This window comes from Sminthopsis crassicaudata, chromosome 3 (genome assembly GCF_048593235.1).
Source record: "Sminthopsis crassicaudata isolate SCR6 chromosome 3, ASM4859323v1, whole genome shotgun sequence".
Lineage (NCBI taxonomy): Eukaryota > Metazoa > Chordata > Mammalia > Dasyuromorphia > Dasyuridae > Sminthopsis > Sminthopsis crassicaudata.
The window spans coordinates 651,268,228-651,294,083 of NC_133619.1; the positions used below are offsets into that span (position 1 = coordinate 651,268,228).

The 25,856-nt window shown below is 67.3% G+C and overlaps 2 protein-coding genes across 2 annotated transcripts; one reads left to right on the top strand and one right to left on the bottom strand.

Annotated features, from left to right (window-relative positions):
* Nucleotides 1-160: 160 nt before the first annotated feature.
* On the bottom strand, nt 161-2,974 carry KDELR1 (KDEL endoplasmic reticulum protein retention receptor 1). The gene is made up of 5 exons (XM_074308127.1): nt 2,739-2,974; nt 2,205-2,305; nt 1,297-1,455; nt 872-1,124; nt 161-767 (listed from the first exon to the last, which is right to left on the bottom strand). The coding sequence occupies exons 1-5, from the start codon at nt 2,827-2,829 to the stop codon at nt 733-735; spliced, it is 639 nt and encodes a 212-aa protein (XP_074164228.1). The 5' UTR covers nt 2,830-2,974; the 3' UTR covers nt 161-732.
* Nucleotides 2,975-3,066: 92 nt separating this feature from the next.
* Nucleotides 3,067-25,619, top strand: GRIN2D (glutamate ionotropic receptor NMDA type subunit 2D). Its single transcript, XM_074308117.1, is given in 20 exon segments — nt 3,067-3,849; nt 4,571-4,639; nt 9,771-10,255; nt 10,644-11,263; nt 11,547-11,661; nt 11,869-12,080; nt 20,284-20,452; nt 20,718-20,871; nt 21,634-21,759; nt 22,831-22,925; nt 22,927-23,046; nt 23,048-23,062; nt 23,141-23,301; nt 23,574-23,761; nt 23,866-24,098; nt 24,197-24,292; nt 24,294-24,673; nt 24,675-24,797; nt 24,799-25,078; nt 25,080-25,619. Coding segments are annotated over 18 exon segments (3,942 nt in total). The 5' UTR covers nt 3,067-3,849; nt 4,571-4,639; nt 9,771-9,796; the 3' UTR covers nt 25,476-25,619.
* The last annotated feature ends 237 nt before the right edge of the window (nt 25,620-25,856 follow it).

Sequence of the window (25,856 nt, forward strand, 5' to 3'; positions counted from 1 at the left end):
ACACCCTGGAGGGTTTTGAGGGGCCAGTCCCAGAGGTCGCCCCTCCGGCGGGGTGGGGGGCGAGGCCCTTCCTCCCGCCTCCAGACCTCCTGGCAGAGAACGGTCATTGGGGGTAGTCAGGCTCCTCCCCCGGGCCCCGACAAGCAGAGACAGCGACAAGTTCGTTTTTTGTCTTTATTTCAAGTGAACGAGGTTAACCATCAATTCTGTACAAAAATGGGGCCTGGCCCCTCGCCTCCCGCCCCACGCCCCGGACCAAAAAACTGACCAAAAAGATATAAAAGACGGAGGGGAGAAGTCCCCCCGGCGCCCCCTCGGATCCAGAAAAAAGCCGGAGGGGCCGTTGGCTAGGGACGGGGCTGAGCGTTTGGCAAAGTCTGGAGGGAGGGGGAAACAGTGGGGAGGGGGTCAGGGCGGGACTGCCCCGCCCCAGGCGGCTTATAAAAACACAGGCGTCCGGAGCCGACGAGGCGGAAGGGAAAACGGGGGGCCGCCAGAGCCCGCCTGAAGTGAAAAAGATTCCCTCTGTTTCTCAAAAAGGCAAAACACTAAAGAGCCGAGGTCCGCAGCTCTCGCCCTCCTGGACTGGGGCTGGGGAGGAGAAGGGGGGGCAAGGACCCCTTGATTCTCTTAGGAAGTTACCCCTGGTGTGGGCAGGTCCTGGGTCCCCCTGCCCGGCCCCCCCGCAGCTGCGGCCCGTTTCCTCTCCTCGGAGCCGCCCGGGAGCCGCCACTATGCCGGCAGGCTGAGCTTCTTCCCCTTTAAGACTGAGAGAGGGGGGACAGGTCAAGAGGGTGGGAGAGAACAGACCCCCCGGGCACCCCACTCGCCCCGCCCCCTCCCGAGGGCCCCGAGCAGCCCCGGCCGCTACCTTTGGTGATGTAGAGGTAGAAGAAGTCGCAGTAGAGCACGGTCTGCACCAGGCCGGCCACGATGGCGATGAGGTCGAAGAAGCCCTCGAACTGGTAGCGCCAGATCCAATTGAAGAGGTAGAGCGTCCGGTAGACGCCCAGGGCGAACAGGTAGTGGCTGGTGATGGTCTCCGCCTCCCCCGTCTTGCTCACCATGAAGAGCTGGGGCAGGATGGCCACCGACTCCAGGTAGATGGAGAAGGTCCAGAGGATCTGGGGGCGGAGAGCAGGGCGGCAGGGTGAGGCCGGGGCCCAGGGGGCAGGGGACAGGGGCCGAGAGGCCGAGAGCGGCCGGGGCGGGGGCCTCTACCCCAGGAGAAGCTGCCCCCCCCCCCCCCCCCCCGTCCCCAGCTCCGCGGGCCCAGGGAGGCCGACGCCGCCTCACCTCCAGCGGGGTGAAGTCGTGGTTGACGAGAAAGGCCAAGATGGCCGTGGGGACCACGAGGAACTCCACGCGGAAAGTGTCGTGGTTGCCGTCATAGGTGGCCTTGAATTTGCTGTAGATCATCCAGACGGTGGTGAAGGAGCAGGCGATGTAGACCACCTGGGCCGGGGTGAGGACGGACCTCCATTGGGGCAACAGCTGGTGGTCCCCAGGGCTGCCCCCCAGATCTCCTCCTGGCCCGAGCCCCTCCCCCAGAACCCCTCCTGGCCCCCCCAGATCTCCTCCTGGCCCCAGCCCCCCTAGGATCCCCTCTGCCCCCCTTCAGAGTGCCTCCTGGCCCCAGCCCTCCCAGAACCCCTCCTGGCCCCCCCAGAACCCCTCCTGGCCCCCCCAGATCTCTTCCTGGCCCCAGCCCCCCTAGGATACCCTCTGCCCCCCTTCAGAGTGCCTCCTGGCCCCAGCCTCCCCAGATCTCCTCCTGGCCCAAGCCCTCCCAGAACCCCTCCTGGCCCCCCCAGATCTCCTCCTGGCCCCAGCCCCCCCAGAACCCCTCCTGGCCCCCCATCTCTTCCTGGCCCCCCAGATCTCCTCCTGGCCCCAGCCCCCCCGAACCCCTCCTGGCCCCCCATCTCTTCCTGGCCCCCCCAGATCTCCTCCTGGCCCCAGCCCCCCCAGAACCCCTCCTGGCCCCCCATCTCTTCCTGGCCCCCCCAGATCTCCTCCTGGCCCCAGCCCCCCCAGAACCCCTCCTGGCCCCCCATCTCTTCCTGGCCCCCCAGATCTCCTCCTGGCCCCCCATCTCTTCCTGGCCCCCCAGATCTCCCCCTGGCCCCCCCAGAACCCCTCCTGGCCCCAGCCCCTCCCCCAGCCCCCCCCCTGAGCCCCTCCCGGCCCCCAGCCCCCGCCACCTTCATGGACGTGTTGTAGAGGGAGATGTAGTTGGTGAAGAGGTCCAGGTAGCGGGCGGTGAAGACCACAGCGAACAGCACCTGACTCTTCCCCGAGATTCCTGGGGGGACAGAGAGCTCAGCGTGGCCTCTCTGCCCTCCCCCCAACTCCCGGGCCAATCCAGGGCCTGCCTCTCCCGCCCGTCCGGCCTCTTTCCCAGGCCCGCAGCCAGGGGGCGGGCCGGGCCGCGGGCGGGCCCCGAGCTACTAGAGGTCCGGGCTTCGGCCGTCCAACTAGGCCCGGCCGCGCCGGGGGGCTCGGGGCGCAGGCCGTCCGCCCCCCTCCCGGCCGGGCCCCGCTCCCGCTGCCCCGGTTTTATCCCCCCCCCGCCCCGGGGCTGGGGGGGGCCGTTAGGGAAGGGGGGCCCCCTCCCCCAGGGCCCACGTCACCAGCTCCAGCTCCCTCCCCTCCCCCGCCTGTCTCCGGAGGGGGCTCCTGGGGGCAACCCCCTGTCCCCCCCCTGCGGGGCCGGGGTCCCGCGCCCCCGCCCTCACCGGCGCAGGAGCGGGACTTCCAGATCTTGAGGAGCAGCAGGATGATGGCCAGGAGGTGGGAGAGGTCCCCCAGGAATCGGAAGAGGTTCATGGCCGCGGGCCGGGGGCCGGAGCCGGGGCCTGGGCCGGGGGCTCGTACACGTCCGGGTCCGAGGGCGCCGCGGGGAGCTCGGCCGAGAGAGGCCCCTAGCTGGCGGAGGAGGCGGCGGCGGCGGCGGCGGTGGCTGAGCGAAGGCGGGGGGCGGGGAGGGAGGAGGGAGGCACCGCCCCCCGCGGGAGGAGCCAGTCGGCAGCCCGCGCCCCCTCCCCGCGGCCCAGCTCAGGGGCCCCCAGGCTGGCTCGGGGTCCCGCCCCCCCGGGACTTGCTTCCCAATTCTGGTGCCCGAGAGCGAGCCCCGAAGGGGGGTCCGGGCCCGGGGGTCCCCGACCGTGGGAGCGGAAGGGCTCCGCGCGCCGGACGTGTGGGTCCCCCTCGGGAGGCGAGGAGCGGGGCTCCCCAGAGTGCCCGGCTCTTCGGGGGGCTGGGCTGGGCGGGGGGCTACGAGGCGCAGCGTTCGGGGGGAGTCCTGCGCAAGGTGCGCGGGAGAGCCGGAGCTGCAAAAGCCCCTCCCCGCCCTCGCCTCGGCGGCCGCGCGCGGGTCCCCAGAGCCGGCCCCTCCCCGGTCCCCGAGGGGGGGGCGCCCGAGGGGAGCATCCCGCCTCCCGCTCTCTCCCCCAGCGGCCACATCTGGGGCGCCCCCTCCCTCCGCAAGCCCAGGGGTCCCCCCCCCGGCCCCTGCGGGGCGGGCCGCGGCTGTCTCCGCGAGAGGGGCAGACGCGGACTGAATGTTAATCACCCCGCGAGTCTGGGTTCCGGCGAGCGTGTCCCTCTCCCCCGTCCCCCCGCCCGCCCTCCCCGCCCTCCCCTCCCTCCCCTCCCGCTCGGGCTCGGGCTCCTTCCCAGCCGCCCGCCCCCCGCCCCAGCTTAGGTGTGTGAGGCAGGCGGGCGGGCGGGGCGGCGCGGGCCGGCGGCCGTCCGTCTGTCTGGCCGGCTCGGTCCCGTCCTCTGCTGCAGGGGGGCCGGGGGGGGGGCGCTCTGCGGTCTCGCCATCGCCTCTCCAGCGGCTGCCAGGTGGGTGTCCGGGAGTCCGGCCGGCCTGGGGGGCTGCGCGGGGCCGGCGGGGGGCCGGGGGCTGTCTGGGCTGTCTGGGCAATGGGACTGCGTGTGTGTAAGGGGGCGGGGTGGAGCGGCGTCTGGCCGCCCCCCCTCCGTCCTCGGGCCGTACCTGAGGTTTTCGGGCTCCTGCCGGAGCCGCCCCTCCCCCTCCGGCCGTCTGTCTGTCGGTCCGGGGCGCGCGGCCGGCTGCGCTGGCGCCTCGGCGTCTGGCCGCGGCGGGCCGCCGTTCCGGAGGCTGGGCCGGCCGGCCGTCCTTGCGGGCCGCCGTCTGTCCGCGTCCCGGGCGGCCGAGCCCGCTCCCTGCGGGGATGTGCGTTCCTGTGAGTGTGTGAGCGAGCGTGAGTGTGCGGGAGCGCGTGGGGCTCCCGCTCCTTTCCTGGGAGGGCTGCGGGGGGAATCCCTGGGAAGCCGCGCGTGGGCGCCCGGTCTGCCGGAGGGGCGAGGGAGACGGGGAGCCGGCGGCCAGGCCGGCCGGAGCCGGGGCCGGAGCCCGGACAGAGCGGCGGGGGGAGGGGCGCCCGGGCAGGTGAGCGGAGCCCCGGGGGGCGGGGGGCCTGCCCCGCGGCGAGGGCGGCTTCCCGGGCCCAACTTTGATGCAACATGTGTAGCCTCCCGGGCGCCCCCCCCCCAGCCCGGGGACGAGGGCCCTGAACCCTCACCTGCTGTGTCCTTCTAGAGCCTGACTGGGCCCCGGGGCCAGCCGTCGTCACTCCCCTCCCCCACCTCCCAGCAGGGTCATGAAAAGGTAAGGCGGGAAGGAGGGGGCTGGGGGGGGGACCCCCGGCCTGGGCTGGCAGAGGGCGGCGGAGCCTCCGGCTGTTCCCCTCCCTCCAGTTGGGGGGCTCCCTGCGCCCCGCACACACCCGGCCCCCCACTTCCTTGCCCCTTGGCCCCTTCCCTGGCCTGGCCCCGTTTTCTCCCCCCGGGGCTTGCTCTTCCCCTCTCTCCCTCCGTGTCCTTCCGTCCCTTTCCCTCGGCTCTCCCTGGTCCTCATCCCTCCCCCCTCCCCATCCCGTCTCCCGGTGCCTCAGTTCTCGGCTCCCTCCCCGGCCCCCCCCTCCCGCTTCTCCCCGTCCCCCTCCCTCCCCTCCCAGGGTCCATCCCCTCCCCTCAGTCTGTCCCTGGTCCCCAGGGCGGTGACTCTGCTCTTAATCCTGCTTCCGAGGCCTGAAGGTCGCGCAGCCCTGGGCCCCTGCCGGACACCCCCTCCCCACGCAAGGCTGCGGCGGGGCGCAGTCCAGGCCCTCCCCTCCCCCTCCTCACTGGGGTGGGGGGGCAGGACGGGGCTGCGGCAGCGGGGAGGGCCCCCAGCGGAGGAGCAGAGTGCGGAGCCCTGCCTCTGTCCGGCCCAGCACCAGCCCCCCCTCTGCAGCGCGGGCCGGGAGGGGACGCGGCAGTCAGCTGGGGGGGGCGCGGTCCCAGAGGCCTGCCCGCCCCCCTTTCGGGAACTGGCCGGGCTGGAGAGGGGGTGGCCGCCTGGGTCCTTGAGGGGTCAGAAGCCGGGGCCGCTCCCTGCTTTCATCTGCTCGGGTTAAGGAGGTGGGGGGAGGTGGGGGCTGGCCCCTCCCATTTATGGCTCTGGAGCCGGACTCTTGGGTTCCTGAGCTGTGGGGGGGCAGCCCCCCACCGTCAGCTGTGTGCTGAGGGGGGCAATGGCAGGAAGAGAAACCGAGGGAAGGGAGGGAAGGGGGAGAAATGCCTTGGAAGGGGGGCTAGCCCCGCGGGTTAACAGCTGCGGGTTATTTTGGGGTGGAGGCTGGGGGTGCTATTCTGGGCACTAATCAAGCCAACGGCTAATGAGCGCCAAGAGGAGGAGGGGCTCCCTCCAGCCCCTGGCCCCAGCGCCAGGAAAGGGGGGTCTGCCCCCCCCCCCGCCCCCCTCTCTCCTTCCCTCCCCCAGCCGTCAAGCCGGCTGTCATGGCAACCCATGGGATACTGACAGCCATCCCGGGCTCAGGGCTCCCCTCAGGCCTCGGCCCAGCCCCTTCCCCTCAGGGAGCCAAACATCAGGGGATCCAGGAGCGCGGGCCTCGACCTCACTCAGGGACCCCGGTGCCCGGAGTCCAGCAGCAGGGACGGGCAGAGGCTCCGGGCTAGCGGCCAGCACCCCCTCCTCTTCCAGTCTCAGGGACTACAGCCGGACCCGGCTCCCCCCAGCCCAGCAAAGGGAGGGGGGGCGGAAAGGATAATGAGGGGCCGGGATGGGAGAGAAAGCCAAGGGACCGGGAGGGGAGCTGGGCTGACGGAGGGGAGGAGGCAGAGACAAGGGACTCGTGGGTCAGCCTCACTGACCCGCTCCCCTTTTTTGTCTGCCCTTCCTCCTCTTTTCTTCCCTGCTCCCGGATTTCTCTCTCCTTTGCCCTCCGTCCGGCTCTGCCCTTCATCCCTGCCTTCCTGGGGGTTGGGGATGGGCAATGTCTCTGTGTCTCTCTGTCTCTGTGTGTCTCTCTGTCTCTGTGTGTGTCTCTGTCTTGTTGTCTCTCTGTCTCTGTGTGTGTGTCTCTGCCTGTGTGTCTCTCTTTCTCCGTGTGTCTCTCTGTCTCTGTCTCTGTGTGTCTCTGGGCATTTTCCCCTGTTTTCTGTCAACCCCCCGACTCTCGGGTTCTCCCTCCCCTTTGCCCTCTGTGCCTCCCACCTGCCCATGGGGCTGGTTCTCTCCCGTCCCCGTGTCTGCATCCCGTCCCCTTTCTCTGTCCCTCTGCCCCCCCCCCCGGGTGTCTGTCTCTGTCCGTGTCCCTTGCATTTTGCCCACTCTTTGGTCCGAATCCATCTCTGTCCCCGTCTGCCCTCTGATGTTCTTTCTGCCCCTTTCTGCTCCTGTTGTCTGCCTGTTTCTCTCGCATTTCTGTCCCTCTCCGGGACTGTCTCTGTCTCTCTGTGACTCTCTGTGACTCTCTAACTCCTGCCATCGGTCTCTATTTTTGTTTCTGCATCTCTTTCTGTCTTTCTGATTGTTTCTGTCTCTGTGCATCTCTACCTCTTGCTGTCTGTCTCTATCTCTGTTTCTCTGTCTCTGTCATCTGTCTGCTTCGGTCTCTCTCCATCTCTGTCTCTTTGTCCCCTGTCTGTCTCTATCTCTGTCTCTGTTTCCCTGTCTCTGACTTGCACTGTCTGTCTCTCTGTCTCTTGTTGTCTCTGTTCTGTCTCTTGTCTTGCCGTGTCTATCTCTGTCTCTCCTCTTCTCTTTCTGCTTTTCTCTCTGTCTCTATCTCTGTCCCTGTTTCTGTTTTTCTCTCTCTGTCGGCCGGTCTTTGTCTCTGGCTCTGGTTTTTCTCTCTGGCTCTCTCATTCTTTCTCTCTATACTTCTCTACCTCTCTCCCTCTGTTTCTTTGTCTCTGTCTCCCACCTTTCTCTGTTTCGCTTTCTTTCTCTGTCTCCTGTCTCTCTCTCTGTTTCTCTGTCTCTGTCTTTCGCTCTGTTTGTCTTTCTGTGTCTGTTTCTCTTTCTCCTTCTTACTCTTTCTCTCTTTCTGTCTGTTTTTGTCTTTGTCTCTCTGTCCCTCTGTGTCTCTGCCTCTCTGTATCTCTCTCTGTTTCTGACTTTCTCTGTCTCTGTTTTTGTCTCTCTTTGTGTCTCTCTGTCTTTCTCTGTTTCTATCTTTTTGACTGTCTCTTTTCTGTCTGTCACTGTTTCTCTTCTCTGTCTCTCTTGTTTCTTTGTCTCTGTCTCACTCTCTCTCCATCTCTTTCTCTCTCTCTCCTTCTGTCTCTCTTTTCATCTCTTTTTCTCTGCCTCTCTTTTCTATCTCTGTCTCTTTTCTCTTTCTCCATCTCCTTCTCTCTCTTTGATTCTGTCTCTCTACATCTCTCTCTCTCTCTGTCTGTCTCTTTTCTCTCTCTGTCTCTGCCTCTGTTCTGTCTTTGTCTGTATGTGTGTGTGTGTGTGTGTGTGTGTCTCTCGTGTCCCTCTGTCTCTTTCTCTCTGTGTCTCTTTCTCTGTTTCTGTCTCTCTATCTCTGTGTCTCTGACTGTCTCTTGTCTCTCTGTTTCTGTCTCTCTGTTTCTCTGTCTCTGTCTCTGTTTCTGGGACTCTGCCTCTGTTCTGTCTTTGTCTGTGTGTGTGTGTGTGTGTGTGTGTGTCTCTCGTGTCCCTCTGTCTCTTTCTCTCTGTGTCTCTTTCTCTGTTTCTGTCTATCTCTGTGTCTCTGACTGTCTCTTGTCTCTCTGTGTCTCTGTCTCTGTGTCTTTTGTCTCTGTTTGTCTCTCTGTTTCTCTCTGTTTCTCTGTCTCTGTCTCTGTTTCTTGGACTCTGCCTCTGTTCTGTCTTTGTCTCTGTCTGTGTGTGTCTCTCGTGTCCCTCTGTCTCTTTCTCTCTGTGTCTCTTTCTCTGTTTCTGTCTCTCTATCTCTGTGTCTCTGTGTCTCTGTCTCTTGTCTCTCTGTTTGTCTCTCTGTTTCTCTCTCTCTGTCTCTTGTCTCTGTTTGTCTCTCTGTTTCTCTCTGTTTCTCTGTCTCTGTCTCTGTTTCTTGGACTCTGCCTCTGTTCTGTCTTTGTCTCTGTCTGTGTGTGTCTCTCGTGTCCCCCTGTCTCTTTCTCTCTGTGTCTCTTTCTCTGTTTCTGTCTCTCTATCTCTGTGTCTCTGTGTCTCTGTCTCTTGTCTCTCTGTTTGTCTCTCTGTTTCTCTCTCTCTGTCTCTTGTCTCTGTTTGTCTCTCTGTTTCTCTCTGTTTCTCTGTCTCTGTCTCTGTTTCTTGGACTCTGCCTCTGTTCTGTCTTTGTCTCTGTCTGTGTGTGTCTCTCGTGTCCCTCTGTCTCTTTCTCTCTGTGTCTCTTTCTCTGTTTCTGTCTCTCTATCTCTGTGTCTCTGTGTCTCTGTCTCTTGTCTCTCTGTTTGTCTCTCTGTTTCTCTCTCTCTGTCTCTTGTCTCTGTTTGTCTCTCTGTTTCTCTCTGTTTCTCTGTCTCTGTCTCTGTTTCTTGGACTCTGCCTCTGTTCTGTCTTTGTCTCTGTCTGTGTGTGTCTCTCGTGTCCCTCTGTCTCTTTCTCTCTGTGTCTCTTTCTCTGTTTCTGTCTCTCTATCTCTGTGTCTCTGTGTCTCTGTCTCTTGTCTCTCTGTTTGTCTCTCTGTTTCTCTCTCTCTGTCTCTTGTCTCTGTTTGTCTCTCTGTTTCTCTCTGTTTCTCTGTCTCTGTCTCTGTTTCTTGGACTCTGCCTCTGTTCTGTCTTTGTCTCTGTCTGTGTGTGTCTCTCGTGTCCCTCTGTCTCTTTCTCTCTGTGTCTCTTTCTCTGTTTCTGTCTCTCTATCTCTGTGTCTCTGTGTCTCTGTCTCTTGTCTCTCTGTTTGTCTCTCTGTTTCTCTCTCTCTGTCTCTTGTCTCTGTTTGTCTCTCTGTTTCTCTCTGTTTCTCTGTCTCTGTCTCTGTTTCTTGGACTCTGCCTCTGTTCTGTCTTTGTCTCTGTCTGTGTGTGTCTCTCGTGTCCCTCTGTCTCTTTCTCTCTGTGTCTCTTTCTCTGTTTCTGTCTCTCTATCTCTGTGTCTCTGTCTCTCTGTCTCTTGTCTCTCTGTTTGTCTCTCCGTTTCTCTCTCTCTGTCTCTTTCTCTCTGTGTCTCTTTCTCTGTTTCTGTCTCTCTATCTCTGTGTCTCTGTCTCTCTGTCTCTTGTCTCTCTGTTTGTCTCTCCGTTTCTCTCTCTCTGTCTCTTTCTCTCTGTGTCTCTTTCTCTGTTTCTGTCTCTCTATCTCTGTGTCTCTTGTCTCTCTGTTTGTCTCTCTGTTTCTCTCTCTCTGTCTCTTGTCTCTGTGTCTCTCTCTCTCTGTCTCTGTTTCTTGGACTCTGCCTCTGTTCTGTCTCTGTCTCTGTCTGTGTGTGTGTGTCTCTCGTGTCCTTCTGTCTCTCTCTCTGTGTGTCTGTCTCTGTCTGTCTCTGCCCTGGGTCATTAGAGGCTGCCCGGCAGGGCCCCCAGGAGATGCGCGGCCCCCTCGGCCCCCACGGCCCTCCAGGCCCAGCTAACATGCTCTTGCTACTGGCCCTGGCCTGCGCCAGCCCCTTCCCTGAGGTGGCCCCCCCGCTGGGCAGCAGCAGCCTCGGGGAGCCGGGCACCGGGCGGCCCCTCAACGTGGCGCTGGTGTTCTCGGGGCCGGCCTACGCGGGGGAGGCGGCCCGCCTGGGCCCCGCCGTGGCCGCCGCCGTCCGCAGTCCCGGCCTGGAGGTGCGCCCCGTGGCCTTGGTCCTCAATGGCACCGACCCACGCAGCCTCATGCTTCAGCTGTGCGACCTGCTCTCCGGCCTCCGCGTGCACGGGGTGGTCTTCGAGGATGACTCCCGCGCGCCGGCCGTCGCCCCCATCCTCGACTTCCTCTCCGCCCAGACGGCGCTGCCCATCGTGGCCGTTCACGGCGGCGCGGCTCTGGTCCTCACGCCCAAGGTGAGGCGTTGGGGCGGGGGGCGGGGGGCGGGGGGCGGATGGCACTGATGGGGCCCCCGGGCCCAGCCCCGTACCCAGTGGGTCTTTGCAAGGTCCTCACAGGAAGGAGGTGAGCTGGGAGGAGGGGGCCTTTGTGGGCCCCCCTCCTCCCCCCTCCCATCCCCCCCCCTGCTGAGTGAAGGCAGGAGCTTCCAGAAGTCCCAGGAGGAGGGGAGATCCCTGGGGCCGTAGCCGGTGGTCCTTCCCGGTCCCCCCTTCCCTGCCAGGAGGTTCTGGGAGCTGGGGTCCTCTGGCCAGAGGCCCAGCCCCCGCTCTCCGCCTGGCCCGGAGGCCTGGGTCTGGGGTCTGAGGGCCGGCCCCCGACGCGCGTCCTCTGCCCCGTCCCCAGGAGAAGGGCTCCACCTTCCTCCAGCTGGGCTCCTCCACGGAGCAGCAGCTGCAGGTGATCTTCGAGGTGCTGGAGGAGTACGACTGGACGTCCTTCGTGGCGGTGACCACGGCGGCCCCCGGCCACCGCGCCTTCCTGGCCTACATCGAGGCGCTGACCGACGGGAGCCTGGTGGGCTGGGAGCACCGGGGGGCCCTGACCCTGGACCCCGGGGCCGGCGAGGAGGTGCTCGGGGCCCGCCTGCGCAGCCTCAGCGCCCAGATCCGCCTGCTCTTCTGCGCCCGGGAGGAGGCGGAGCCGCTGTTCCGGGCCGCCGCGGCGGCCGGGCTCACGGGCCCCGGCTACGTGTGGTTCATGGTGGGACCCCAGCTGGCGGGAGGGGGCGGAGGGGGCGGGCCCGGGGAGCCTCCGCTGCTGCCGGGGGGCGCCCCGCTCCCCGCGGGCCTCTTCGCGGTCCGGTCAGCGGGCTGGCGGGACGACCTGGCGAAGAGAGTGGCGGCGGGCGTGGCGGTGGTGGCCCGGGGCGCCCAGGCCCTGCTCCGGGACTACGGCTTCCTCCCCGAGCTCGGTCAGGACTGCAGGGCCCAGAACCGCAGCCAGCGGGGAGAGAGCCTGCACCGGTGAGGCTCCTGGGGCGGCCCTGAGGGAGCGGGAGCCAGGGGGTGGTGAGAGGATGAACCGAGCGCCCGGAGCGCCCGTCCCGTGCCAAGCGCTGGGCCGGCCGCGCCCGACCTCCCGCGGGGCCGCCCTCCCGCAGCACGGAGGGCACGACCTCGGCCCAGCGGCCGTCCCGGGCATGGCGAGGCCGGAGCCGGGCGGAGGCTGAGGCCGGAGCCGGGCAGAGGCTGAGGCCGGGTCCTCGCGCGGGGGGCGCGCCGACACCGTGACCCCTCCCCGCGGCAGGTATTTCATGAACATCTCCTGGGACAATCGGGACTACTCCTTCAATGAGGACGGCTTCCTGGTGAACCCCTCCCTGGTGGTCATCTCCCTGACCAAGGACCGGACCTGGGAGGTGGTGAGTGAAGGGCCCAGGCGTGCAGCCGGAGGGGCCGGGGGCTGGGTCCCGGGGGGCTGGGGGGCCGGGGGCTCGGTCCTGGGGGGCTGGGGAGCCGGGAGGGGGGCCTGGGGGGCTGGGGGACCGGGGGGCTGGGGGGTTGGGGGTCTCGGTCCTGGGGGGCTGGGGAGCCGGGGGAGGGCGCTGATTCTCCCCGCTGCCGCCCAGGTGGGGACGTGGGAACAGCAGGCTCTGCGGCTGAAGTACCCGCTGTGGTCCCGCTACGGCCGCTTCCTGCAGCCCGTGGACGACACCCAGCACCTCATGGTGGCCACGCTGGAGGAGCGGCCCTTCGTCATCGTGGAGCCGGCCGACCCCCTCAGCGGCACCTGCATCCGGGACTCGGTGCCCTGCCGGAGCCAGCTCAACCTCACCCACAGGTGGGAGCCGGCCCTCCGCACGGTCCCATGGCCGGCTGGGGGGATGGGGGGCTGCAGAATGGGAGCGCGCGGGCCCTCCCTCGCACCCAGACCGCGGAGCTTCAGCTCGGGACCCCAAGGGACAGCCGCAGTGCTCGGGAGGGGGCGCCACACGGGCGGAAGTCGCTGTTAGCCTTGCGTGCCAGGACAGGAATCTCCAAGGGGGGGCTGTGGCCCAGGGGTCGGGCGCCGCGTGGGGATGGGGGGGGAACCCTCCCCTGAGCAGGGACGTGCAAATTACTTCAACTCCAAAGCCTGTTTCCTTTTTAAAAAGGGGGGTGAGTAATGATGCAAACGGCGCCGCCGCAGGGCTGCTGGGGAGCTGGGGGGAGGGGGAGACCCACGGGGGGGAGGGGGAAGACCATGGGGGGGCACTGGGGACTCAGGAGCCAGCAGCAGGAGGAGGGCGGGGAACACACCGCGTCACCCAGGGGAGAACGTGCGCCGCCCGGGGCTGCCCCTGCTGTGGAAGGCGGGGAGGCGCCGGCCCGTGGAGCCTGGGCCCGGTGTCGTTGGAGGCCCGGGGAGGGGCCAAGGTCGCGGCGGGCACCGCGCGGGGCTCAGCAGGGCTCAGCCTGGCTGTGGGGACAGAACGCTCCATCCGAAGGGCCCCGGTCCGACCCAGGCCGGGCGCGCGGCACTTCGGTGCGGAGGAGCGGAGCCCGGTCCGAGGCGGCCCCCACGCCCTGGGGGAGCCTCCCTCCTCCCCCTGGGAGGCAGAACCCACAGCCCAGAAAGTGGCCGCAAACCTCTGCAGTAAGAGCCGGCGGGCCCGAGCGCTCCGCTCCCTGGGGGCGGGACTTGGATGAGAAGGTGGAAAGAAAGGGGGAGTCGGTTAGAGAAGCCTCCCCCCGGGGGTCCAGGAGGGACCAAAGCCCCGCTTCCCCTCGCTCCTCCTGGGGCGCAGCTCCCGCAGAGAAGCGGAGTAAGTAACAGGTGACGAAGGTGAGCCCCGCATCCGGAGGCCAGACCAAGGCGAGCTCCCGCAGAGCTGCCGGAACCGGCCTGGAAATGGGTGCGGGAACTGAGGCTGCAGGGACTGCAAGGGTCTCACGAAGACCCCCAGCCCGGCCGCCAAGAGAGCCGCTCCCCAAGGAGAGAGAGAGGGAAGGCTGCCTGACTCTGCTCTAAAATGTGGTGGGACTCCCCATGGTGGGACCCCCGTGGTGGGACCCCCGTGGTGAGACTCCCCGTGGTGAGACTCCCCGAGGTGAGACTCCCCGTGGTGGGGCTCCCCGTGGTGAGACTCCCCGTGGTGAGACTCCCCGTGGTGAGACTCCCCGTGGTGAGACTCCCCGTGGTGAGACTCCTGTGGTGGGACTCCCCGTGGTGAGACTCCCCGTGGTGAGACTCCCCGTGGTGAGACTCCTGTGGTGAGACTCCCCGTGGTGGGACTCCCCGAGGTGGGACTCCCCGTGGTGGGACTCCCCGTGGTGGGACTCCCCGAGGTGGGACTCCCCGTGGTGAGACTCCCCGTAGTGGGACCCCCGTGGTGAGACTCCCCGTGGTGAGACTCCCCGTGGTGGGACTCCCTGTGGTGAGACTCCCCGTGGTGAGACTCCCCGTAGTGGGACCCCCGTGGTGAGACTCCCCGTGGTGAGACTCCCCGTGGTGGGACTCCCCGTGGTGAGACTCCCCGTGGTGGGACTCCCCGTGGTGAGACTCCCCGTGGTGAGACTCCCCGTAGTGGGACCCCCGTGGTGAGACTCCCCGTGGTGAGACTCCCCGTGGTGAGACTCCCCGTGGTGAGACTCCCCGTAGTGGGACCCCCGTGGTGAGGCTCCCCGTGGTGAGACTCCTGTGGTGAGACTCCCCGTGGTGAGGCTCCCCGTGGTGGGACTCCCCGTGGTGAGACTCCCCGTGGTGAGACTCCCCGTAGTGGGACCCCCGTGGTGAGACTCCCTGTGGTGGGACTCCCCGTGGTGGGACTCCCCGTGGTGAGACTCCCCGAGGTGAGACTCCCCGTGGTGAGACTCCCCGTGGTGAGACTCCCCGTAGTGGGACCCCCGTGGTGAGACTCCCCGAGGTGAGACTCCCCGTGGTGAGACTCCCCGAGGTGAGACTCCCCGTGGTGAGACTCCCCGTGGTGAGACTCCCCGTGGTGAGACTCCCCGTGGTGGGACTCCCCGTGGTGAGACTCCCCGAGGTGAGACTCCCCGTGGTGAGACTCCCCGTGGTGAGACTCCCGTGGTGAGACTCCCCGTGGTGGGACCCCCGTGGTGAGACTCCCCAAGGTGAGACTCCCCGTGGTGGGACTCCCCGTGGTGGGGCTCCCCGTGGTGAGACTCCCCGTGGTGAGACTCCCGTGGTGAGACTCCCCGAGGTGAGACTCCCCGTGGTGGGACTCCCCGTGGTGAGACTCCCCGTGGTGAGACTCCCCGTGGTGAGACTCCCGTGGTGAGACTCCCCGAGGTGAGACTCCCCGTGGTGGGACTCCCCGTGGTGAGACTCCCCGTGGTGAGACTCCCCGTGGTGAGACTCCCCGTGGTGAGACTCCTGTGGTGAGGCTCCCCGTGGTGAGACTCCCCGTGGTGAGACTCCCCGTGGTGGGACTCCCCGTGGTGGGGCTCCCCGTGGTGAGACTCCCCGTGGTGAGACTCCCCGTGGTGAGACTCCCCGTGGTGGGACTCCCCGTGGTGAGACTCCCGTGGTGGGACTCCCCGTGGTGAGACTCCTGTGGTGGGGCTCCCCGTGGTGAGACTCCCGTGGTGGGACTCCCCGTGGTGAGACTCCTGTGGTGGGACTGCCCGTGGTGAGACTCCCCGTGGTGGGACCCCCGTGGTGGGACTCCCCGTGGTGAGACTCCCGTGGTGGGACTCCCCGTGGTGAGACTCCTGTGGTGGGGCTCCCTGTGGTGAGACTCCCGTGGTGGGACTCCCCGTGGTGAGACTCCTGTGGTGGGACTGCCCGTGGTGGGACTCCCCGTGGTGGGACTCCCCGTGGTGAGACTCCTGTGGTGAGACTCCTGTGGTGGGACTCCCCGTGGTGGGACTCCCGTGGTGAGACTCCTGTGGTGGGACTCCCCGTGGTGGGACTCCCCGTGGTGGGACTCCCGTGGTGAGACTCCCCGTGGTGAGACTCCTGTGGTGAGACTCCTGTGGTGGGACTCCCCGTGGTGGGACTCCCCGTGGTGGGACTCCTGTGGTGAGACTCCTGTGGTGAGACTCCCCGTGGTGGGACTCCCCGTGGTGAGACTCCCCGTGGTGAGACTCCTGTGGTGGGACTCCCCGTGGTGAGACTCCTGTGGTGAGACTCCTGTGGTGGGACTCCCCGTGGTGGGACTCCCGTGGTGAGACTCCTGTGGTGAGACTCCTGTGGTGGGACTCCCCGTGGTGAGACTCCTGTGGTGAGACTCCTGTGGTGGGACTCCCCGTGGTGGGACTCCCCGTGGTGGGACTCCCGTGGTGAGACTCCCCGTGGTGAGACTCCTGTGGTGAGACTCCTGTGGTGGGACTCCCCGTGGTGGGACTCCCCGTGGTGGGACTCCTGTGGTGAGACTCCTGTGGTGGGACTCCCCGTGGTGGGACTCCCGTGGTGACACTCCCCGTGGTGACACTCCCCGTGGTGAGACTCCTGTGGTGAGACTCCTGTGGTGGGACTCCCCGTGGTGAGACTCCCCGTGGTGACACTCCCCGTGGTGACACTCCCCGTGGTGAGACTCCCCGTGGTGAGACTCCTGTGGTGGGACTCCCGTGGTGAGACTCCCCGTGGTGGGACTCCCGTGGTGACACTCCCCGTGGTGACACTCCCCGTGGTGAGACTCCTGTGGTGAGACTCCTGTGGTGGGACTCCCGTGGTGAGACTCCCCGTGGTGGGACTCCCGTGGTGACACTCCCCGTGGTGACACTCCCCGTGGTGAGACTCCTGTGGTGAGACTCCTGTGGTGGGACTCCCCGTGGTGGGACTCCCGTGGTGACACTCCCCGTGGTGACACTCCCCGTGGTGAGACTCCCCGTGGTGAGACTCCTGTGGTGGGACTCCCGTGGTGAGACTCCCCGTGGTGGGACTCCCGTGGTGACACTCCCCGTGGTGACACTCCCCGTGGTGAGACTCCTGTGGTGAGACTCCTGTGGTGGGACTCCCCGTGGTGGGACTCCCGTGGTGACACTCCCCGTGGTGACACTCCCCGTGGTGAGACTCCCCGTGGTGAGACTCCCGTGGTGAGACTCCCCGTGGTGACACTCCCCGTGGTGACACTCCCCGTGGTGAGACTCCCGTGGTGGGGCTCCAGCCTCCTGCTTCTGCTTAGCCTCCACCCTGCCGCCCCGTCTTCCAAGGGCCGTTTACCTCAGAGCAGTCTCAGGCTCCGCCCCCAGCAGGGCTCTAGCCTCCAGGAACCTCCAGGCTGCCCAGACCCTCTGGGTCCCGGGAACCTCTGGGGGCCGCGGGCTTCACTCTCTCCGCCAAGTGCCCTTTCCTGTGCCCTCAGAGGCCATGCCGTCTCCCACAGTGCCTTGCTTCGGGGTGTTGCCAAGGTCCCCCCAAAGTCCTGGAAGGAAGGGAAACCACAGCGGGTGTAGCCGAAGGCTGTTAGTAGTCTCTGAGGTCCAGGAGCCCCCGTTGGCCACGCGGGACAGACAGAGCTGGAGGCCGTCTGTGTGCCCCCTCCTCCCAGGGGGGCCGCCCCAGGAAGCCCCTCCCCCGTCACAGCCACTGTCACCTCCCCGGAGGGAAAAGCCCCCACACCTGGCAAGAAGCCGCCCACCTGGATGGCGGGATCTGGGGCAGGGCGGGGGGCCACAGGCACACACTGACTTCACAAGGAGAGGTCTTTATTGACTTTTCCATTTTCGGTCCCTTCCCTTCTCCCCCTGGGGGAGCCTCCGGGAGGCAGAGCGAGGCAGTCCTGGAACAAATCAAGGAGGTTTTCCCCAACCGGAGAGTAAGGGGGACACTGAAAGATCCCAACAATGGCACCAGATTGGCGGAGGCGGGCGTTGGGGCGCGGCCCTGCCCTCACAGACGCCCCCGGAGACGCTTCTGGAGGTCAGCACGGAAGGAGGCCCGAAGCCCTCACGACCCTCGGGGAAAGCGGCGAGGGCCTGCGAGTCTGCCCCCACGCCGGCAGCCCCGCTTCAGCCCACGGCCGGAGGAGATGTGTCCACAGCTTGAGGGGATTCAAGGACCCTGCACCTTTCCAGGGCGTCCCGTGTGCCAGGCTGGGCTAAGCCCTCGGGGAGCTCAGTCTGAGGGGAAGAAGTCGTTGCACAGCCGTGTGCCCCGGGTCTGGCTCCGAGAGCCGCCTCACGGGTAACTCCGAGTGCCAGGACCGTCGGGGGCCACTCCGTGGCTGTGGCTGAAGATTTCCTGACGCGTCCTGCTCCCGGGCAGCAGGGCCTCCTCCCGGGACTCAGCTCCAGCAAGCTTCGGGCGGAGCCAGACGGGCCGAGCAGCATCCCTGCAGTGGGCCTGGCAACGGGGCAGGGGCCAGAGGTGGGGCAGGGCCCGGTGCTGGAGCAGGTCTGCCGTGGGCAGCTATGTGGGGACTTCAGTGGCCCTGCTCCCAGCAGCCCCCAGCATCCTCCCAAGGCGCGAGCTGCCCCCTCCTCACACATGCTCCCTGGCCATGGGCATGCAGTGTGGGTGCGCCTCTCACGGCCAGGTTGCCCACAGTGCCCGCTGAGAGGGCGCTCCCTAGGCTCAGGGGGGTATTGTTTTGTTGCCTCCTATCCCCTCTCTTCTGAGCTCTGTGTTCTCTGGCTGACTATTGAAGGCAAACAAAGTGGCAGGTGCTTACTTTAAGCCACCTTCGGACTGGGGTCTCCCGAGCTCCAGCTGGGGGGCTGCCCCCAGGGCGCCCTCATGTTTTAGGGGTCCCCGCGCTGCAGTTGTGCCGTTTGCCACAAGTGTGGAAGACCCTGTCTCTCCTTAGCTGCCGAGAACACGGGTTTTGTGATGCTCCAACGGCCGGGGGGAGTCTGTTGGAGGCTCCCATTTGGGGCGGTCTTACTCTTGGGACACGACCCTCGACCTCTTGCACACGAGCCGGGGGTCTGCGCCTTTTCGGCAGCCCTCGCACCTCGGGGGTTCCAGTTTGTGCTGGCGTAGGGAGCCGAGCCCCGATCTCCTTTGGGGCCGTCCTGGGCCTGTGCAGGCCTGGGGTCTTGCAGTGGGGCACTCCAGCCTCCCTTCTGGCCTCCCTGGTCCGGGGACTTCCAGCTGGCGCGCCCTGGACACTGCTGGAGCGCTGGGCTGAGAAAGGAAAGCCCCCGGGCTCTTCGGGCACAGTCCCGCCATCTTTTTTCCCCTCCTTTCCAATTGCTCGTAGGCCAAAAGGGGCCTCTGGGGGCCGAGACGGGTCCCGGGGGGTTACCTGTGTGTCTGGGGAGGGGGGCGCAATCTCTGGACCTCCCGAGACGTAGTCACCCGACTGTCCCAGAAGGCCTTGAGAGGCCTAGACGCAGCCGTGGCCCCGGGGGCCACAGAGGCAAATACTCAGCCGGGGAGAGAGCGTGACAGACCCATCAAGGAGCCCCGAGCTGCCCTACTAACGGACTGCTGGCGTCGGCCCCACTCTGATGCTGACCGCCGGGCGGAGGGCACAGGTGGGCCCACGGCCCATCTTGCCGCCCCGTGGCAGAGCCCGCTCCAGGTCGGGTGACTCTCGGCCCTCCCGTTTTTCTTTAGCCTCTAAGAGAGCCTGCCACGGGGGGGGGGGAAGGGGGGCTGGTTCTCCCTCCACACTGGTGGGGGTCAGTCTGAGGGGGACCCCAGACTTCCAGGGGGATGGTTTTCTCTCTAGGACACAGAGGTGAGTGCCTTTGCTTTAGGCTTATCATGAACCTCGAATGCGCTGGTAGGGGCTCGTGGCCTTGGCCTAGGATGGCGGGCCTGTGATTGCCAGGGCTTGGAGGGGCCCTCCCAGCCTTCCGCCTGGCACGGTCACATTAAGAGATCAGAAACACTAAGCCAGCGGCACCCGTGCCTGCTGACAGTGCTCCGTGCACGCCGATAGTGCTCCGTGCCTGCTGACAGTGCTCCGTGCCCGCCTGTAGTGCTCCACACCCACTGACAGTGCTCCGTGCCCGCCTGTAGTGCTCCACACCCACTGACAGTGCTCCGTGCCCGCCTGTAGTGCTCCACACCCACTGACAGTGCTCCGTGCCCGCCTGTAGTGCTCCACACCCACTGACAGTGCTCCGTGCCCGCCTGTAGTGCTCCATCCCCACAGGCCCGCTGCTCCACACGGGCCCGTGCTGAGGGCTGGTCACTGCCGACCAGCGCAGTCCATCTTTCCCATTGGTGGCCACTTTAAATTGAGTACGGCTGAATCCCGCCCTGTGGGAGCCACTGTCCTAGCCACCCGACCTGGAGGGAACAGGAAGAGGGCAGGCTGGGCGACCCGGGAAGACCCCCGCTCGGCCCTGGAACAAAGGCCCGTCCTCTGGACACTTGGGGTCTTCCTGGGGGTGGGGCGCAGGGCCCCCGCAAAGCCAGAGTCCCAGGATCAGCCAAAGGGGAGGAGTGAGATGAGGGGCAGGGTGGGGGGCACAGCCGGCGGGACCGCGCCGTGGGAGCCATGGGAGGTCTCAGGCCCAAGCAAGGCCCAGAGGTGCGCCGGGCCCACTCGGGACCCCCAGCGTCAGGGAAACGGGGGAAGAGGGAGCCTGCCAGTAGGTCCTGGGGAGAGAAAAGGGAGCCGGCCCCCGGCTTGCAAGGGCAGATGGCAGGCTTCGGGGCTGGCCCTGCTCCTTCCCCGCTCCCCAGAGAGGCAGGAGGAGGGCTGGGGTACCCCATGCGGAGGAGCAGACCCCACAAGGAGGGAGGCTGGGGTCCCCATTGCCCCCTCTCACCGCCCAGCTTCACGGCCGGGGGTACAGGGCCTAGGGCGGCCATGCTTGAGCCTGCTGGGGGGCCAGTGGGGACCTGGGGTCTTGATCGCTGCTGCCATGACCCCCCCCCTCGGTATTGTAAGAAATATTCTGATTGTCCAGTCGGGCCCTGACGGGAGGGGCACCGGAGGCCAGGGGAGGTACCTCGAAAGCGTGAAACAAGAATCCCCCCCATCCAGAAGTGGGGGGCCCTCCGCCGCCACGGCCCGGGGAGGGGAGCCCGTGCCCCGTCAGTGGGCAGCGACAGAGGGGCTGAGGCCTGGGGCATCCTGGGGGCCAAGGGAGGGCAAGGACGACGGGCCCCCGACCCCATGGCTGCCCTTCTCCCCCAGCCCCCCGCCGGACGCCCCCCGGCCCGAAAAGCGCTGCTGCAAAGGCTTCTGCATCGACATCCTCAAGCGCCTGGCCCAGACCATCGGCTTCAGCTACGACCTCTACCTCGTCACCAACGGCAAACACGGGAAGAAGATCGATGGCGTCTGGAACGGCATGATTGGGGAGGTGGGCCCGGCCTGGAGGGCAGGAGAGGGCTGATCCGGACCAGGGAATCCTGGGACCCCCCACTGACAAAGGCCGGAGGCCGTACCCCCATCCCCTCTCCCTGACAAGGGCCGGGGCCCCCTCCCGGCCCCATGTTACCGTCTTTCCTTCTAACCGCTTTGCCTCCGCTTCTGCCCTTGACCCTTTTCCTTGCTCTCCCCTCCTGCCCCCTTCCCTCCTCCGGCTCCCCATCCCTTCTCTTTCTTCTGGCCGGCTCCGGGCCAAGGTTTTCTACCAGCGGGCGGACATGGCCATCGGCTCCCTCACCATCAACGAGGAGAGATCAGAGATCGTGGACTTCTCCGTGCCCTTTGTGGAGACGGGCATCAGCGTCATGGTGGCCAGGAGCAATGGCACCGTGTCACCCTCTGCCTTCTTGGGTGAGTGCAGGGCTCCACCAGAGGCCCCGCCCCCGCCCCCAGCTGGAAGGAGCAGCCCCCAGGGGGGCATGTGCGGGGTCACGCCCCTCAGGCCACAGAAGGGATCTTGTCCCACCCTGCCCCCACCCCGGGGTCCTCCTAGCCCCTATGGGAGCTTCTTCTGAAGACTCCTCTGAGCCCACAGACCGGGGTAGGGGGGCCTTGAAAGGAACGGCGCCCCGTGTGCTCTGCTGGGAGCTGGCGAGCAAGGGGCACCCTGATCGGGGCCAGGAAGGAAGCAAAGGAGCCCGGGGCCGCGCGCCCCCCACACGCTGAAAGGAAGGGCCCAACACACCAGGCCGTGGGGGGAAGGAACGGGGAAGCTCTGGAGGCTGCCCGTTGGGGGCTTTGGAAAGTGGCGGGGCCCAGATGGGGCTCGGCTGCCTGTCGGCAGGGACACGGGGGGGACGCGGGGCCGGCGGCTCAGGGCGAGAAAAGGCGAGGTGCTGGGAGGGAGCCGAGGCCCTGAGGGGAGCCGGTCATCGGCATGGGACGCCCCCCGGGGAGGGGCCAGAAGGGCAAGGGTGGGAGGCCGGCGGCCCCGCAGTTTGGAGCCAGAGCGGCCTCCCTGACGGGCTGCTGGTCAACAGAGGCCGAGCCCCCTGCGCATGGGGTCTCTCTGGCCTGTGGGGGGGGGCTCGGAGGCATCCTGGGCTCAGGGCATGTGGTGGAGGGGGCTTGGCAGCAGGGGAGTGGATGTGATGACCTCCTGCCTCCCCACAGAGCCCTACAGTCCAGCCGTCTGGGTGATGATGTTTGTCATGTGTCTGACTGTGGTGGCGGTCACCGTCTTCATCTTTGAGTACCTCAGTCCTGTTGGCTACAACCGCAGCCTGGCCACCGGCAAGCGTGAGTGTCCTGCCCGGCCCGGCCCGGAGGCTGCCCCTCTGCCCCTATTCCCCCACATCGGTCCTCGGCCCTCTGGTGGCCCTCCTGCCCCCTTGTGGCCCTCGGCACCCATTCCCTGGCCCTCAGGTGGCCCTCCTGCCCCCTTGTGGCCCTCGGCACCCATTCCCTGGCCCTCAGGTGGCCCTCCTGCCCCCTTGTGGCCCTCGGCACCCATTCCCTGGCCCTCAGGTGGCTCTTCTGCCCCCTTGTGGCCCTCGATACCCATTCCCTGCCCCTCAGGTGGCTCTTCTGCCCCCTTGTGGCCCTCAGCACCCATTCCCTGGCCCTCAGGTGGCCCTCGGCACCCATTTCTTGGCCCTCTGATGTCCCTTCTGCCCCCTTGTGGCCCTCAGCACCCATTCCCTGGCCCTCAGGTGGCCCTCGGCACCCATTCCCTGGCCCTCAAGTAACCCTCCTGCCCCCTTGTGGCCCTCGGCACCCATTTCTTGGCCCTCAGGTGGCCCTCCTGCCCCCTTGTGGCCCTTGGCACCCATTACCTGCCCCTCAGGTGGCCCTTCTGCCCCCTTGTGGCCCTCGGCACCCATTCCCTCACCCTCAGGTGGCCCTCCTGCCCCCTTGTGGCCCTCGGCACCTATTCCCTCACTCTCTGGTGGCGCTCCTGCCCCTTTGTGGCCCTCGATACCCATTTCCTGGCCCTCAGGTGGCTCTTCTGCCCCCTTGTGGCCCTCGGCACCCATTCCCTGCCCCTCTGATGGCGCTCCTGCCCCCTTGTGGCCCTCGGCACCCATTTCTTGGCCCTCAGGTGGCCCTCCTGCCCCCTTGTGGCCCTTGGTGCCCATTACCTGGCCCTCAGGTGGCCCTTGGCACCCATTCCTTGGCCCTCAGGTGGCCCTTCTGCGTCCTTGTGGTCCTCGGCTCCCATTCCCTGCCCCTCTGATGTCCCTTCTGCCCCCTTGTGGCCCTTGGTACCCATTCCCTGCCCCTCTGGTGGCCCTTCTGCCCCCTTGTGGCCCCTGGCGCCCGTTTTCTGGCCCAAGGGTGACCCTGCTCGGGGCTCCCACCTCTCCTCAGGTCCTGGCGGCTCAACCTTCACCATAGGAAAGTCCATCTGGCTCCTCTGGGCCCTGGTCTTCAACAACTCGGTGCCCGTGGAGAACCCCCGGGGCAACCACCAGCAAGATCATGGTGCTGGTCTGGGCCTTCTTTGCCGTCATCTTCCTGGCCAGCTACACGGCCAACCTGGCGGCCTTCATGATCCAGGAGGAGTACGTGGACACCGTGTCCGGAACTGAGCGACCGCAAGGTGGGGGCGGCCCCCGGGCTGGGGGGGGTGGGGGCGCCCCCTCCGCGGCCCTGCTCAGCCGCGCTTCTCCCCCCGCAGTTCCAGCGGCCCCAGGAGCAGTACCCGCCCCTGCGCTTTGGGACCGTGCCCAACGGCTCCACGGAGAAGAACATTCGCAGCAACTACGAGGCCATGTACAACTACATGGTGCGCTACAACCAGCCCCGCGTGGAGGAGGCCCTGATCCAGCTGAAGGCCGGGTCAGCCGCTGGGCCCGGCCAGGGGGCTGGGGGGCCACCCTCAGCCCAAGGTCGGCGGTGGGGCTCGGGGAGGGCGTTCGGGGCCTGCCAGACGAAGGGGGAGCCTCGGCTGCCCGCCAACACCGTGGGGGGCCCATCCCTCCCGGACCCCGGGGGGCCCCGTCCGTCCCAGACCCCGGGGGGCCGTGTTCGGGGAAGTCGGGGCCGCTGGCGGGAAGCGCGGAGGCCCTCGAGTCCCAGGGCTGACCCGTCCTCCCCGGCCCGGCCCCCAGGAAGCTGGACGCCTTCATCTACGACGCCGCCGTCCTGAACTACATGGCCCGGAAGGATGAGGGCTGCAAGCTGGTGACCATCGGCTCGGGCAAGGTCTTCGCCACCACGGGCTACGGCATCGCCCTGCAGAAGGGCTCCCGCTGGAAGCGGCCCATCGACCTGGCTCTGCTGCAGTTCCTGGGGGACGGTGAGCCGGGCGGGCCCCGGGGTCCGGGGAGGGAAGGGCCCCCGGGCCGAGGGCGGGGCGCGGGGGCGGGCCGGGTTGGGCTTGAGCCCGGGCCCCCCCCGCAGATGAGATCGAGATGCTGGAGCGCCTGTGGCTGTCCGGGATCTGCCACAACGACAAGATCGAGGTCATGAGCAGCAAGCTGGACATCGACAATATGGCGGGGGTCTTCTACATGCTGCTGGTGGCCATGGGCCTGTCCCTGCTGGTCTTTGCCTGGGAGCACCTGGTGTACTGGAGGCTGCGCCACTGCCTGGGGCCCACCCACCACCTGGACTTCCTGCTGGCCTTCTCCAGGGTGAGCCGGGGCCGGGGGCCGCACTGGCCACGGGGGTGCCGGGCGCCGGGCCGCCACGCCGGAGCCTGAGCGGGCGCGCTCTCCTGTCTCCCCCGCAGGGCATGTACAGCTGCTGCAGTGCGGACGCCGCCCCCCCGGCCGCCAAGCCCCCGCCCCCCCAGCCCTTACCCCTGCCCAGCCCGGCCTACCCGGCCCCCCCGGCCGGCCTTGGCACCCCCCGCCGCCGGCCCCTTCCTCCCCCGCGAGCGGGCCGTGGTGGACCGCTGGCGCCGGCCCAAGCCGTCCTCGGGGCCCGGGCCGGTCCCCGTCCCGGTCACCCCCGAGGCCGCGGGCCCCGCCCGCGCCCCCCTCCCCGGGGCCGTGGCCGACAGCTTCCACCGCTACTACGGCCCCATCGAGCCTCAGGGCCTGGGGGAGCCCCGGGTGTCCCGGCCGGCCCGGCCCCTGTCCCCGCCGCCCCCGCCCCAGAAGCCGCCCCCCTCCTACTTTGCCATCGTGAGAGAGAAGGAGGCCTCGGGTCCCGGCGAGCCGGCCCCCGCCCCTTATGCCGGGTACCCGTCCCCGCCCGCCCCCCCCCGCCGCCCCGCTCTGTCACCTGGCTTACGAGGACGAGAGCCCCCCGGCCCCGAGCCGCTGGCCACGCTCGGACCCGGAGAGCCAGCCCCTGCTTCGGGGGGCCGGCGCGGGGGGGAGCTCCGCGGCCCCCCCCGCCCCCGCCTTGCCGAGCGCCACCCCCGGCCTGCCCCTACCTGGACCTCGAATTATCCGACTCGGATGACTCCGAGAGCTTGGGGGCGGGCTCCGGGGCTGGCCTGGAACCCTGGTGGGTGCCCGACTTCTACCCGTACGCGGACCGCCTGGGTCGCTACTGGTCAGTTGACAAGCTGGGGGGCTGGCGGGCAGGCAGCTGGGACTACCTGCCCCCCCGGCCCGGCCCCGCGGCCTGGCATTGCCGCCACTGTGCCAGCCTGGAGCTGCTCCCCCCCCCCGCGCCACCTCAGCTGCTCCCACGACGGGCTGGACGGCGGCTGGTGGGCCCCGCACCACCCCCCGCCCCCTCCGTGGGCCGCCGGGCCCCACCGGAGGCGCCCCCGCTGCCGCTGCCCCCGCGGCCACCGGGCCCCGAGCCGGCGCTCCGGCCAAGCCCCCCACCGGCGGCGCCACGCGGGGCCGTGGGACCTGCCGCCGCCCGCCCCCACGTCCCGTTCCCTGGAGGACCTGAGCACCTGCCCCCGCGCGGCCTCAGCTCACGGGCGCCACTCTCGCCGGTGCCCTCACGCCAGCCACTGGGGCCCCGCGCCCCGGAGACACCGCGGCGCGGACCTGGGCACCCGCCGCGGCTCCGCCCACTTCTCCAGCCTCGAGTCCGAGGTATGACCCACCCCGCCCCCCCTCCCCTGGCCCGGCACCACGCGCGGAAGACCGGCGGCCGAAGGAGCGCGAGGCCCGGGTCGGGACCCCCGGGCCTGGGTCGGGACCGCGGACAAAGATGTGGCCGGAGCCTAGCCAGGACCGAGGCCGATGGGCCGAGCCAGGGCCGGGGGCTGCCGGGGGGTTCCCTGAGCCCCGCCGGCTTTTTTAACCTGACAAGGGCTTTTTAACGTCATGGGAATGGGGGGTCCTCCCCTCTGCCCTCGCCCCCTCTCCTGGGGGCTCCCGCACCATCACTGTGCTGCTCCCCACGCCCAGATACCACCAGGGACCACCCCCCCTCCGGGGGAGAGGGGGCTGTTTTTAACCTTCATCATTGGGACACAA

What these genes read in the sequence shown, in the direction of transcription:
- KDELR1 (XM_074308127.1), bottom strand. Translation starts at nt 2,829, where the DNA reads ATGAACCTCTTCCGATTCCTGGGGGACCTCTCCCACCTCCTGGCCATC. An exon ending in TCTACAACACGTCCATGAAG is followed by an intron (nt 1,456 to 2,204) that starts GTGGCGGGGGCT and finishes ACCCCGGCCCAG; the next exon opens with GTGGTCTACATCGCCTGCTC. An exon ending in ACGACTTCACCCCGCTGGAG is followed by an intron (nt 1,125 to 1,296) that starts GTGAGGCGGCGT and finishes CTCCGCCCCCAG; the next exon opens with ATCCTCTGGACCTTCTCCAT.